The sequence below is a fragment of the Morone saxatilis genome, unplaced genomic scaffold (assembly GCF_004916995.1).
Source record: "Morone saxatilis isolate NCDOM2014 unplaced genomic scaffold, NCSU_SB_2.0 Contig1, whole genome shotgun sequence".
NCBI classification, from domain to species: Eukaryota; Metazoa; Chordata; class Actinopteri; family Moronidae; genus Morone; species Morone saxatilis.
The window spans coordinates 3,913,390-3,927,158 of NW_023339651.1; the positions used below are offsets into that span (position 1 = coordinate 3,913,390).

At 41.3% G+C, this 13,769-nt stretch overlaps 1 protein-coding gene across 1 annotated transcript in view; it reads right to left on the minus strand.

The window, feature by feature from the left end:
- Nucleotides 1–362: 362 nt before the first annotated feature.
- LOC118326109 (ankyrin-3-like) overlaps nucleotides 363–13,769 on the minus strand; it is a gene marked incomplete in the record, with an annotated part of 136,512 nt that continues 123,105 nt past the window's right edge. The window contains 6 exon segments of the mRNA XM_035659026.1: nucleotides 363–2,455; nucleotides 2,845–3,037; nucleotides 3,157–3,874; nucleotides 9,729–9,872; nucleotides 10,387–10,518; nucleotides 11,932–12,006. Of these exon segments, the coding sequence (XP_035514919.1) occupies nucleotides 2,312–2,455; nucleotides 2,845–3,037; nucleotides 3,157–3,874; nucleotides 9,729–9,872; nucleotides 10,387–10,518; nucleotides 11,932–12,006 (1,406 nt within the window).

Below are 13,769 nucleotides of genomic sequence, written 5' to 3' on the forward strand. Positions count from 1 at the left end.
GTGTGTGTGTGTGTGTATTAATGTTTGAAAGAGTGTGTTCATGCATCTGTGTCAGCTGAAAGATTTTTAAAACTATTTCAAAAAGCTCTCCCCTTTTTTGTTTGAATTATAACTGGGGAGATACTGTGTGTGTGTGTGTGTGGTGTGTGGTGTGTGTGTGTGGGTGAGCGTTAGGTTAAAGATGCGACCAGGTGAATGGAGGGCAGTGACGCGGGAGGGACGGTTACTGGTTTCTGGTGGACCAGATTCCCGCTCGTTCATCTGGGGTGAACTGCTCCTCTCTCGTAACGACGGACGTCTCCAGGAAGGTGTTTTGGCCCCTCCTCTCCCGTGAGCGTGATATGGGTAAGGACGGGTGAAAGGTGGATGGCGGGGTAAGGAGGGGGAAGGAGAGGATGGAGGGAACAGGTTTGAGAGGTTATCTGTAAGACTGTTATTCATCTGGTTATTTAGAAAGTCCAAACAGACGTGCCTGCCACAGCCGATGGGTTTCCCGCTGTTAAATACAAAATTAAAGAATTTCTCTGATGGGTGCAAAACCAGGATTAATGAAAGGCCGAGTCCAACAATACTGATTTTTAATGCAGGACGGATTTCTGCATGAAACATGACTTCTTAGGCAAATATTTAACTCATCTAAATTAAAATTTTACAACTGATATTTTGTGTTTTTGGTGAGGTTAGACTGGGAAAATGTGGAAACCCAACTGATGCTAGTGCACTAAACAGGCTTTGGAACACAAACTCCAAAACACACGCCTTCAGTAGCAAAGACCCTTACAGACGTGTGAAAAACAATTTTAATTATTAATTTACTGTAAAATCATGTCGATCACTGTTCAAAGCAAAAAAAAGGCTTCAAACTTTCAGCTGCAAACTCGGCTACGATGATGACCTTTCCTTCAAACCGTTGCCATGCACAAGAGAGAATTCAACATGACAGACCACACAAATATACAGCTCAAAACTGAGGCTCCATTTACACAGAGACAGATCATCTGTATTTTAGAGCTGCGACCATCAGGAACCATTTTGATAATTGGTTAATGGAGAGAAAAATACCCACATTCTCTGGTTCCAGCTTCTTAACTATGAATAAGTCCTGGTTTCATTAGTTGTACAGTTATAAACTGAATATTTTTTGGACTGTTTACACTTCCTGAAATTTTAAAGACCAAGGGATTCAATGATTAATTGATTAATTGATAATAAAAAAAATTATTTGTTTTGTATATTACAATTTAAGCATCTAGTAGATGCTCTTATCCAGTTTGAATTAAGAGTAAGAATATATGTAAGAGGTTCAGTTTCTCGCTCTAGGATATTCTCGTTAGACACATTGACTGTGACATTAACTACCACCATTGGGCCATCTGCAACATACTTATCCGATTGTTGCTCCTGTGGAAATCTAGCCTCAGAATTACGCTTACAAACAGTATGATACTCTGTATATGAGCCAAACACACAGCACAACCAACAGTCCACCAACCAGGTAGCAATGCCAGACACCAAACAGCACGGCTGGTGGTGTAGTGGCTCACACCAACAAGCTGTGAGTAGCACTTCATGCTATAGCATATAGTTTCCGTCCAACTGTAGCACCATATTTGACCAAATTTCCAGAAAATGTGCACTTCCATCTACTAGCGTTATGTGAATATTAGGAGTTTGGTGAATTAATAAATGAAGAGGTCGCACAAGATGAAGCATTCAAAAGAGCGCCAGTCAAACCTCAAATGATGAAAAAATTCACTGAAATGTGGCATTTATTTTTATTTGTTTAGCCTAAAATGCCTGATTTCACAGCAGCTTCTTCAAAATTTGCAATACATGTTCAAATGTTTTAAGGCATTTTTTTGCAATTCAATTGCGAGAGAAAGGAAATTGGAAAAAAAGTTGCTATTTAAAAAAAATCTAAGGCAACTTCGAAACTTAAAATTGTTAGTACTTAAGTGACGTTCATAGGGATTGGCTGAATTGGCATTAAATGTTGTGATCACAACTTCCTAGAGGGACTGCCCATTGCATTTTATATCCACATGCAAACTCTTCCACCTAACCAAAGCAAGCTATTTTGTTTTTTTTATGTGCAAATTGAAAACTTGCATAAAAACAGTTGGGACGGAAACCCAAGCTATGATACGTTCTCTTTCTATCCCATTATCTTACTTATAAACACTAAAGATGCACACAAACACACTCCCATGTTAACAGAAACATACTCTCCTACTTGCACTCTGTAAAACATACAAATGCTGTCAAATTCACAATCTTTCTTTCTCTTTGACTCTTCACATTTTTGCACAGATCACAGATTTAATGCAAGTTCACTCTGCCTCGAGCTGTCCACACACCAGGCCTCACACACCTTGAGTATGACTCGTCTGCGGTACACCCTGGTGGTGACAGTGGTCTCCTCATCAGAGCCGGACTCGTCGGCTCTAACACTCCCCTGACAAAGGCAGCCCAGGAGCAGTGTCACATTAATGACCCCAGTGTGTGAAAGTGTATGCATGCGTCTTCAATTTCTGACTTTGTGGGATCATTTTAACGGTTAAAGTCAAGTAAAAATGAAATATTGGACCAATTTTGACATTAAAATAAAATATGATAGCAAGAGATTCAAGTGTAGGTTTACTTTCCTGGGCTGGGATTACAATTCCATTTAAAAGCCACTAAAATTGAATCTAAAGCTTTAAAACCTGCATATAACAGCACACAAGGATTCTTTAGTTACAACAACAACTCATTTGAATACTTTTTTTAAGGCCTCAGGAAAACATAAAAATGTAAATAGATTTAAAATTGTCAGCTGACCCTGTCTGGAAGAGCGACTCTCACCTGGACTTTGTGCTGGGACCTTTCACCTCCCTCCTCCCGTCCTCTGCTTGGTCCCGCTGTGCTGCTGTCCTCCTGAGATCCCTTCCTCTTGGCCTCCTTTTCCTTTCCTTCCCTGGCTGAGTCACTGTGACCTCCATTCTGTCTGCTGGTCTGAGCCGGGGGCTGCTCCAATGAATCAGCCAGACTGTCTGGGCTGGGGGAGTGAAATATAGTGAGGAGATTAATCGAGGCGCTATCACAAAACTGCTGGAACGACAGAAAACCTCTGTGTGTAAATCTGTCAACAGAGAAATGTTAGAGAGACCATCCTACCTGCCCTCCTCAGTACTGGGAGTGTGGCCAGGGGCTGCCGACTCTACGGTGGCGCTGGACGTCTCACTTCTCCAGCCTGGAACTGAACACATGTCTTTTTCTGCTTGCCGTACTTGTTCGAGGATTGCTCTCACCCCCTCCTCTGTAATCTCCACGTCCTCCAAGCCTCCCTCCAGGTGTATATCCTCCAACAGACTCTGCAGCCTCTCCTGGGTCATCTCCTCTTCTTCCTCTTCTTCCTGCCTTCCATTTCCATGGCCAGGGTCTGAGCCAGCATCCTCTTTTTGGTTTCCTCCCTGACGCTCCAAAATGATGCCTTGCCCTGCCTTCAGTTCTTTCTCAAAGGCCTCAGCATGCCCGTCTGTTCCCTTTCCTGATTTCTCTACTGCCATTCTATCATTACCTGGCCTTTCACAAGAAACAAGCCCTGTCTTTTCTTGTGCAGATACATCAGCGGTCAAGGTTGTATCTTCAGCCCCAACAATGGGGGGTTCTGGGGCATTGGAGTCAGCTGCCGGGGCCACTGTGAGGGGGTCGCTGCTGGAGGTACTGGTGGTCTGAGTGAGAGAGAGGTCGCTAGGTCTAGTAAGCGTGGTCTTGCTAGGGGGGTCTGAGCTAATCTCGCCCTCGCTAAAGAAGTTGTCTGAGCGCAGCGGGGTGGGGGGCTCGTAGTTCAGGTCTGTAGGGGTTTGCAGCTCCAGATCTATATTGTCGTATCCTGGGTGGATGGCAGGAGTAAAGGATTAGAGGGTAAGGGGATTGAAGAGGGAGGGAAAGAAAAAAGAGGGGTGGAAAGGAGGGAGGGAAGAGGAGGTAGAGTGGTGGAGGTGATGAAATGAGAAACACTTGTAACATCTAAGGGTAGCATCTGTTCAATAGTCAGACAGGTGTAACCCAAATACACTTTAAAGCTGCACTGACAGATTTTTTGGCCACATGGGGGCAGCAAAACAAGCTGTAAACACAATATCACCTGACATGGAGCAACATTATCATTCATTTGGAGACGTATTTATGTCCACTGAATTAATATAATCCAATACAGAATGACTATTCTGTTCATAGGTTTCATACTTTTCATTATTAATCTGCCAATCTACTGTATAGGCCTTTATAGAATTATTAAAACAGTGATCCCAGAGACAAAATCTTATCAAATATGGGTCCAAGGCCTGATGTGTATCAATTTTGGGGACCTTGACACCAAAAGGTTGAGAACCACTGCTGTAGAGTAGGGTGATTACTCTCTGTGGATTTGTCACTATGTCATATATGCAAAAAAGCTCAGATAAAACCTAAGAAACATTTATCAGCCTCAGGAGTTGGTGGAAACCAAAAACAGAGCTAAAAGGAGAGCGAATACTCGACTTACACAAGTCAAACAGAAACACGAGACCAGATTATGCTTCACCTTTGCTGGATGTGTAAATAAGCAATTGACATGTTACTATTAGCTCTGCTGCCCCAAAGTGGCCAAAAAAAATCAATCAGTGTGGCTTTAAGGATTCTCCTTCTTCAACAAACACATTTCTCAAACATGTGGGGACTCGTGTGTGACTTCTGAACCAGAACTACAGAGTAGACACATGACCTGATCACAAAGAGATGGAAACAGAATATAAAGACAGAATATAAAATGTAAGATAGAAACTTCACAAACACTGTATTTATGTCAATTTTACATTCAGTCACGCTCCTCAGAAACTGTGTGTTCAAACTGGCACTTAAGTCAGCCACGCCTTTTGTAAAAGCACTTCAGACTCTGCGCTACTGATTTTAACTGAAATGCAATGGTAGCAAAATTAGTGAGGCAGGTCTTCATTACAGCACTTTAAAACAAGCCTGACTTCAGCTCATTGTCTCAATCATTATATAAATTTAAGAGCAAAAGCTTGAGTAGAATTCAGGTAGGTTAGTTGTGTTGTTTTCAACAAAAGGCAGAGAGGAGCAGAGCAACCGACAGCCTACATCTAAATGTAGACCTCAGGAACTGAAGGATCCCGCCTGAAGTAAGAGGGGACACCAGGAGGGAGGGGAGAGGATGGAGGGGAGGTGGGAAGTGAAGGGGGAGAAGGAGAGTGATGACTTGGAGGAGAAGAAGGGGAACATTGCAGTGGGGGAGGAGGAAGGGAATTATCAGGAAGGGGAGAGGGTGAAGGGGAAGAAAAGGGAAGAAGCGGAGTAGGAGAGGAGACACATGTTAAAGAGGGAGAAGGAGGAGAAGAAGTGGGAGGAGAGGGGAACGCAAGAGAAGCTGACAGGGGAGGAGGAGACGGAAAGAAGGGAGAGGAAGGAGCAGACATGAAGAGCGAGGTGCATGAAGTGGGAGGAGAGGGAAGAGGGGGAGACGATAGAACAGGTGTAAGAGAGGCAGAATGTGGAGGAGGGCAAAGAACAAGAGGAGAAATGGAGGAAGAAAGAGGCGAGGAGGGCAGACCAACGGCAGGGGGATGAAAGTGACGAGGGATACATGGAGGAGGGGTGAAGAACGAGGAGCAGCCAAAAGGGCTCTGGGGAGAGGAGGGGAGAGGCGCGGGGTAAGGCAGGGCGAAGACGTGAGGGAGAACAGGAGCGACAGGCAGGAGGTACACGGGAGGCGTGGCAGGGGGAGATGGGAAGAAAAAGACAGAGGAGGGAGAGGGGACAGCAGGAGGGGAGGGGAAAGAGGTGGGGAAAAAGCGAGGAGAGGAAGATGAGACACAGGTAGAGGAGGGAGGAGTAGTATGAAGAGGTGCGACAGGCTGAGGCGTTTGAGGACACTGCGGGAATGTAGAAGATCTAAGAAGTTTTGGAGCTATTACAGTTATCACAATTCACAAGAGAAAAAACACAGAACAACAATTAGACAAGATGAAAAAGACAAACAGCATCTAAAAACGGAAAAACTGATTAATGCACAGACAGTGAAGTGAACTTGTGATTGATGAAGACTTTTAGAAGCTGCAGAAGCAAAGATATTGCACACCCGAGACATGGGATTGCTTATCTTGCTTGATAAGCAGGAAAAGGGCATCTTAGTCAACAGCGGTAGCACCTCTTTAGACAGCAGGGAAACAGTAAGAGGGGGAGTATAAATAAGGGGGCAAAAGTCACATTGTGGCTTGGTCCTGCATGAGGATAGCTTTTTGAATCTAGGAGCTCTAACTAATTTTCATAGAGGAAATAAGACGATGGGATGGGAGCTGGGAATTCTGAAAAGCCGGAGCGGAGCCAGGATTTAATAAATACTGAGGCCATTAGATTAAATTTCTCCAGGGCAACCCCACACTCTCTTTCTGGCCAGTCTCCAAACAACTGCTGTGTCCCAGTTCCATACTACATACTATTTGTATACAGTATTTACTATGTATCATAGATTTTGTGCCATTACGTTAGTTGCCAGTCGTCAGTCAAACAGCGCCTTTCGAGCGCCACTGCTAATTAAACATCAGAAACAGAAAGTAAAATATGATTTAATACGTATTATTTCCCAGATTTATTTAGCTGTCTCACAATTGGCAATATATTACATTTTTTAAATTAAGTTTGTGCATTTCACTGTGGAACAAGATTGTACATCAATAACAAATTCAAGAAGTGTTGACTTCCGACTGACTGTATTGATTTTACACATAAAAGTATTTTCACATGTTTTGGGGAGTACTACTGCATACTACGACTACTATATTAGTCACTACCCAGCATAACGAACCTGAATCTCCAACACTATCAGCGGTTGCATTGTGGGTAATGTAGGAGGCAAGTTTTGACAAGGAATAATATGTCTTGTTTTGCTGGCTCATTTATTGTTTTATACTGTCTATCATGAGTGTGACAGTGTTATAGGAGTGCATGCTAAATTAGTCGAGAATCCTTAACACGCTACATACTCAAAATGATTAGAATTCATATGAAATTTGGGACACAACTGAAATCTCTCCACACTACCAGGGATATAATTATATAGGTGAAAAATGAAATCCCTTTTTTTATTAAAAGTTTAGGATTTTCTGCTGGAAAAACCTTCAAATATTGTGTCAAAATAAAACCTGACTCAGCCCTTTTAAACCCCCACATTCTCATAAATAATACTGCTATGACCTTGCTGTCCTCATCAAACACTGAAAGGGCCATATGGCTGGGGATACGCTAACGCTAAATCCCACTAGTTAGCTGCGGATGTCATCCAGTTAGTGCAGACGTAGGCAGGAGAGATCTGCAACTTCCCCCCTCCCCGGAGAGGCTTAAGATTGCTACCTCCCTACACGACTTGTGGACAGGTGTTAGTGCCAACAGGGGGCGCTGTTGTGTTTCCAGTCTTACTCTAGTCAGCCAGAGCTCAGCAGCGAGGGTAAGAGCAGATGCAACAGTTGGATCCAGAAGCTGCTGAAGTTAGCAAAAGGTAGCCATTGGTGGAAATTAGCTGGTTAGTGGTGCTTAGCGTTGACGGGGAAATTTGCTGTACGAGTTAGTCACTCAGAAGCAAGAAGTGGAGAGGAGGAGGAGGAGGAGGAGGAGGAGGAGGAGGAGCGCAGTCTGCTGGTCTCAAAGCAGGAGAAGCTACAGTGGAGCGTAGAAGCTGGGAGGCTCGGAGGAACCCAGGAGATGACAGGTACAGTACAGCTAACAGCAGTTACACAGAAGCATCATTATACACTGTACACTTTGGAAAGAGGTGTTTCATTTTCAACCCATCTGTGAGAGTCTTCCGGGACAGAGCACATCCTGATCAGCGTGTGCTATGCGGAAAACACTCGAGACCAGCGTTGAAAAGGCTGCACCAATTTGGAGAGTGTTAGGAGTGTATTGTTGTAAGCCAACAACATCAGAGCAGGCAGCCCTCTCACACAAAGCCATAGCCATGCATTTTGTGATTTCTTTTATCTATTAAATGTCTTTAAATCATCTTTGCACAAAGATCACCCGTTATTCAAAGCAATAATAACACTGATCCTTGTGTTAAGATGAGGCAATGAGGCCCATTTCAGAATTTTGTCACAAAATGTGCCTGGCTGTCTTTGTTTCCTTGACAAACAATAGAAAAATGTTCAGTTGTATGCTGGTTGGATACCTTTCTTAAATGATATGATGCATATACTGACCTAAGGCAGGGGTCCTAAAAAAGCAGTGGAAACAAATGCAAGCATACAGTTGATGCAGTTTTAGAAGAAGTATTTAAACCCTTTACTTGAGTAAAAGTAGCTACACATCACTATAAAAAATTTTCACGTTTAAGTTCTGCATTCAAATAGTAGTATTTGAAATAACAAAACTAGTTGTGCTGTTGTGTTGTTGCACATCTCTAATAGTAAGATGTGACAGGCATTGGTTCTATTTATTTTTATATCCCTTAATGTAAGCTTGCGATCTTATATCACCTCCTTATTAAACTTGTCCCGCAGTCATTACTTGACTTGTTGAAGTGATAGCTAACGCTCCAAGTCCCACGTGCAAGCACTACATTTGGAATTTTAGTTTTTGTGCTGCACACACCTGGAACACAATAACAGACATTAAAAGATAAATATTAAAAAAAAACACATTAACCGTTTTAAACTGTGTTCTGTTGTCTGCTTGCTTATTTACACACATTTTGTGTGTATTTATTCCATCAATATTCTATTGTACACTCTTTTTGTATATAAAGGATTATAAGAAAATGTGCCTACCTTCCTCAGTGATAAAAACATATAAACAAACTGTATATTTTATAATCAGCTATCTGTGACAAAAGGCACATTGTTATCAAAGTTCTGAAGTGTTCCCCATTGCGTCTGTCAGAATCAGAGAATACTAGTAGCTGCCACATTTCATTTCCATTTAAAAGGAGAGAGAGAAAGTTAGAAAGAGAGAAAGATACTGCTTAAAGCAAGCATGCCCGTATAATAAATTGGTTGTTATAATTATGTTTTTATGTATTTTCTAAAAAGCATATGACACAGTTTGACAAAAGGAGATATGTTGGGTATCAGTTAACATTTAAATCTTTTAACATACACATAAACATAACTATTGATAAACCAAATGATGAACCAGTGCCCTGACCCACCTGAAAATGCGCTTCATTCATTGATCATCTTATCAACAAGATTATCAATACATTTATCAGATGTGACAGAGACACCGATTCATTAGCGGCTTACATTTGCTTCAGGATCATGCTTTTTAAACAGGTTATAAAACAGTCACACACTAAAAAGTGTCATGCACCCAAAATGGTACAGAAGTTTTTAAAATCACCCAAAAATCTATCACTTGCCATTAACCAATGACTGAGTGCTACAAATGAATTGCACTGCCCAGTGTTGGAAAACTAACAAGCTGACTGGGGTGACTGCTTGACTGTTGACTGTTGACTGCTCTAATGCTATTACTACCTGACGGTCCATTAACTGATATGAGCTCAATGAACCTGCTGGAGCATTAAGCCATTTTGGTTCAGTTCTAATTAACGTCCATTGTTTGGACAAGCCTGATTGGTTCTGTAATTGTTTACACAGTCTGACTATCTGGCTGAGAGAGGAGGTGAAGAAGGGTGAAGGGATAGACTGAGAGATAGACTGAGAATTCAGCTAGGGTGGGCTACACTTTACCATCGGACTGATCCGGGAATACTGCGTTATCATCGGCAAAGCAGCGTGTGCCTGAAATGTTACCGTAGTCAAATATGGGCCCTTCCAGCAAAGTCACAATATCCAACCGATTGATCTTAGTCAGCACCGCAGTTAAAGCATCCGCTGCAGATGAGAGAGAGAGAAATTTCATTTACAGGAGCTTATTTCATGTTTCATGTCACAAAACCTTCATATTGCCAGTTATACTGATTCCTTGTTTTCCATAAAATAGCAACTGAAATACGTATTCCGATATACAGAAGATCAGTCAGTCCCTCCAAGAAGTTGTGATCACAACAATTAACGCAAATTCAACAAATTTAACAAATTCCTGTGAATTCTGCGTGATTTGTGCAATGGTGTCCACCACAACTTTACTGCAAATTTCACCGACCATTGTAGTTTCACTAATCATTAATTCTACTAATAGCAATTTTACTCTCACTGGAACACTGAAAATTTGATTTTTATTGAATTATTATTAAAAAAAAAAAACATTTTTCCAACATCCACAGCAATTTTTTTTTTTACCAAAGCTGCTGTGAAATGAGGCATTTAACCCCCCTGGAGGGACTGCTCAATCTGTCTCCATCACACATACATACAGTACAGGCACACACAAACACACAGTACTTACTTGTGGCATTTTTACCGTCCCTGTGCACCCATTTCTTTAGGAGCATGAAGCTCTGTGCTGTCAAGGAATTGGGGTTCTCCACTCTGATGAAGTTGATCTCGTCCACAGAGAAATCCAGCTCCCTGGCCAGCTCTGTAATAGCAACAAAAAAAACACTTTCTTGAGAAGATAAAAACACAAAGATGCAGTCCTTTGCTGCTCAATGGGTTGGCCTTGGTGCTAACGTTGCAAGGCATAACAGTCCTGTTTCTATTGCGGTAACCTGTGCTAAAAATGTCTGCACTGACAATGATGCACTGTGATTTATAATCCTTTAAGTGGCATGTGTGAGTCAGTGGCTCGTGTTACAAGCTACACTAATAGAACAAGATGTGATACAGATTGTGATGTGACTGGACTCTAGCGCTGAAGAAAATCCCTGTGATTTGTGTCAATATTTTAATTTATTTCCTTAGTGCTCATTCACTTATTACAAACTGTCAAACACTGTATCAAACCCAGCTAACGAAGCAGTGAAATGCTGCTTTTACAAACAGGCGTAGTGGCTGTAAATTTAAAACCATGAGAACATAATGTTCAGCAGGTCTACTGGTTCACTGCAGCTCTGCAACAGGAACACACATTAAATATGGATCAGATTCTTTTTCTCTGCTGAGCACTCACTCAGTCACTGCACCGGACGGACAGGCACGCCAATACAAGTAGTCACACTTATACACACTTCAGATGGATGCCTGTGTGCACACAATTAATGCGCGCTTACACACACACACACGGCGACGCCCACTCACACACATGCAGGCAGGCAGGCGTGGGGCAGTGCTGCAGTGCAGGTGGTCAGACTTGGACCAAACTGCAGAGGCCACACCCTTACCGCTGCACAAGTACAACATACAATCAAATCACGGTTCCTCCCTTACACACACAAACACAAAGATACATGATGTTGAAGAAGATGAATACATTGCTATACAAGAGTTTTGCTATTACAATAAATAATAAATGTATTACTGTTAATATTTTTTGCCCCCTAACACCTAATACGTTTCATCATGAGGTGCATGTGTTTACATTTAAACACTTCTGTGAAAATTACAATGCATTCTGTGTTCAAAGAACTCTTACTTTATCTAGCATATGAGTAGTGATGATGATGTATGTGACTATAAATGCCACTGCAGTAATGCTCAGTTAAGATATTTTTATACTATATGTCCACCAGATGGCAACATACCCTGTAAAACTAATGGTGTGAGAGCTGGGTTCAGTCCAGCCCATTGAGGGTGTGTTTTAAATTCACATACTGAACCCTCTGAACCCTCTTTGTTATAAGATGGGTATCAAATTAAATTTTTTATCAGTGAATATATTGAATGTATCCATAACTGCACTAGTTTTAATCTCTGGTTTGGTTGGTAAACTAATTGAGATGAAACTGATTTAACTGCAACAATCAATGACCATAATAAAGATGTTTTTCTTGCATTGCTTAATGCTTGTTTTTGAGCGTATTTTGCGAGAAAAGTGAGATGTGCGTAAACTCACCAGTCCAGCTGAGTCCGAGGTGGTCGGCTACTATTGCCATGCGGAGGTCTGTTCTCTCACAGGGACTCTGGGGGCCTGTGCGAGGAAGCAGGGGAGGGCAGGACACAAACAATTAACATTTGATATAACAACAATCCCCAAATTAATTGTGTGTGTGGGTCTCAGTAAGAGATACACAAAATGGCAGATTGGGATTGTGAACTGAAAGTTTGTCTGTTTGAAATTGTAGACAAGACTTACTAAATACCTAGTTAATGAATACCTACTTAATAAAACTGAGTTTTTGTCTATTTTTTGTGGTGTGTATTCATACTAAACCCTGTAGTGTTGGCGACGATACAAACATAAAGACTAACTTTAGCTCACTGTCCCAGGTCTCAAGTCTGAGAAAAAAACAAAAAAGAATTTCTGGCCAGACTTTCCTTAAATGGTTCAGTTTGGATAATGGATGCTCACTCAAAGGAATAGGTCAACATTTTGGGAAATAAGCCTCATATTCTTGCTGAGAATTAGATAAAGAGATTGATACCACTCTCATCTCTGTCTGTTCAATAAGAAGCTGGCGTCAGGAGACGTTAGCTTAGCTTGGAAAACGGGAAACGGAAAGCCTGGCTCAGTCCAGAGGTAAAAAGAAATCTACCTACTAGCTCACTAAAAGCTCACTAATTATCTGCATTGTATTTCATTAAGTTAATCCATGCAAAAACCGAAGTATAAAAATTATAAGCTGTGCTTTTACGTGGTATTATGTGTCAGACAATGTATTTTATATATATATATATATATATATGTATGTTATATATATTATTTATTAGTTAGGAGCAGTGTGGCCAATGTTTATGCATATTTCCCAAAATGTCAAACTATTTCTTTAACTTTTACAATGGACTATCTATAAGGTTATATTTTATTTATTTTCTCTTTATTATTAAGCCTTGTGAAATGCAGATATGTCCTCTGGATGGGACACAGATTTCCATAACATCTCTACTAGACTAGTTTCATACTCTGGCTAATGAGGACGGATGGTAAGGCCAGAAAAGGAAAAACAAAACTCACATTTTTACACTAACATGTTTGATGTTCAGTAGTATTAGTACCGGTAGCGTTCCAAGAGTAAAAGGAGTTTTACATATCACATCACTAACAACAAACGATCTACCATCAGGCAACATTCCCGTCCACTGATAAAAACAATTCATGGCTACAACTTGAAATCAATAGTAATCCAGCTGCACCAAGTTTCCCACGAAGTTACGAATGACTGACTACACTGATACACTCTTGTGCAGCTGACACTCATATGATTGTCAAGTTCAGTTGATGAATTGTTTTCGCAGTGTTTCCAGAGAGCAAAAGGACCACCAAATGATATCTACAAACCAGGCAAGCAGACCGAAACACACACAAGGTCATATTCCCCCAAACAATCTCTTACAGCTAGGTCTTAACCATGTCAAGGGTGGAGGTGGGTGGTGTCATGTGGTGCAGTGCAAGGCTAACTTAATCTGTAGTGTGAAATCAAAGTGAGTGGTAGCCTGTAGGACCCCACATTGATAGAAAGGAATGCATACTTACTCTTAACCGAGCCCCTCAAGTGTGCTTACTTGCAAACTGATCCTGACAACTAGTGTTTGCTGATATTGAAATTGTAGAGATTGTAGTTCATATACCTATTTTTTCTGTGCACCGAAGTCACTATAGTTTATTTTAAAGCTCTCAGTAATCTACTGTCATAGCACATTTACAGAAACTCCTTTACCTAACAGATTTTAAACAACAAACAACATGAAATTAGGCTATTTAAGCTAAATGAAATATCTTGCTTGATCCAGGGA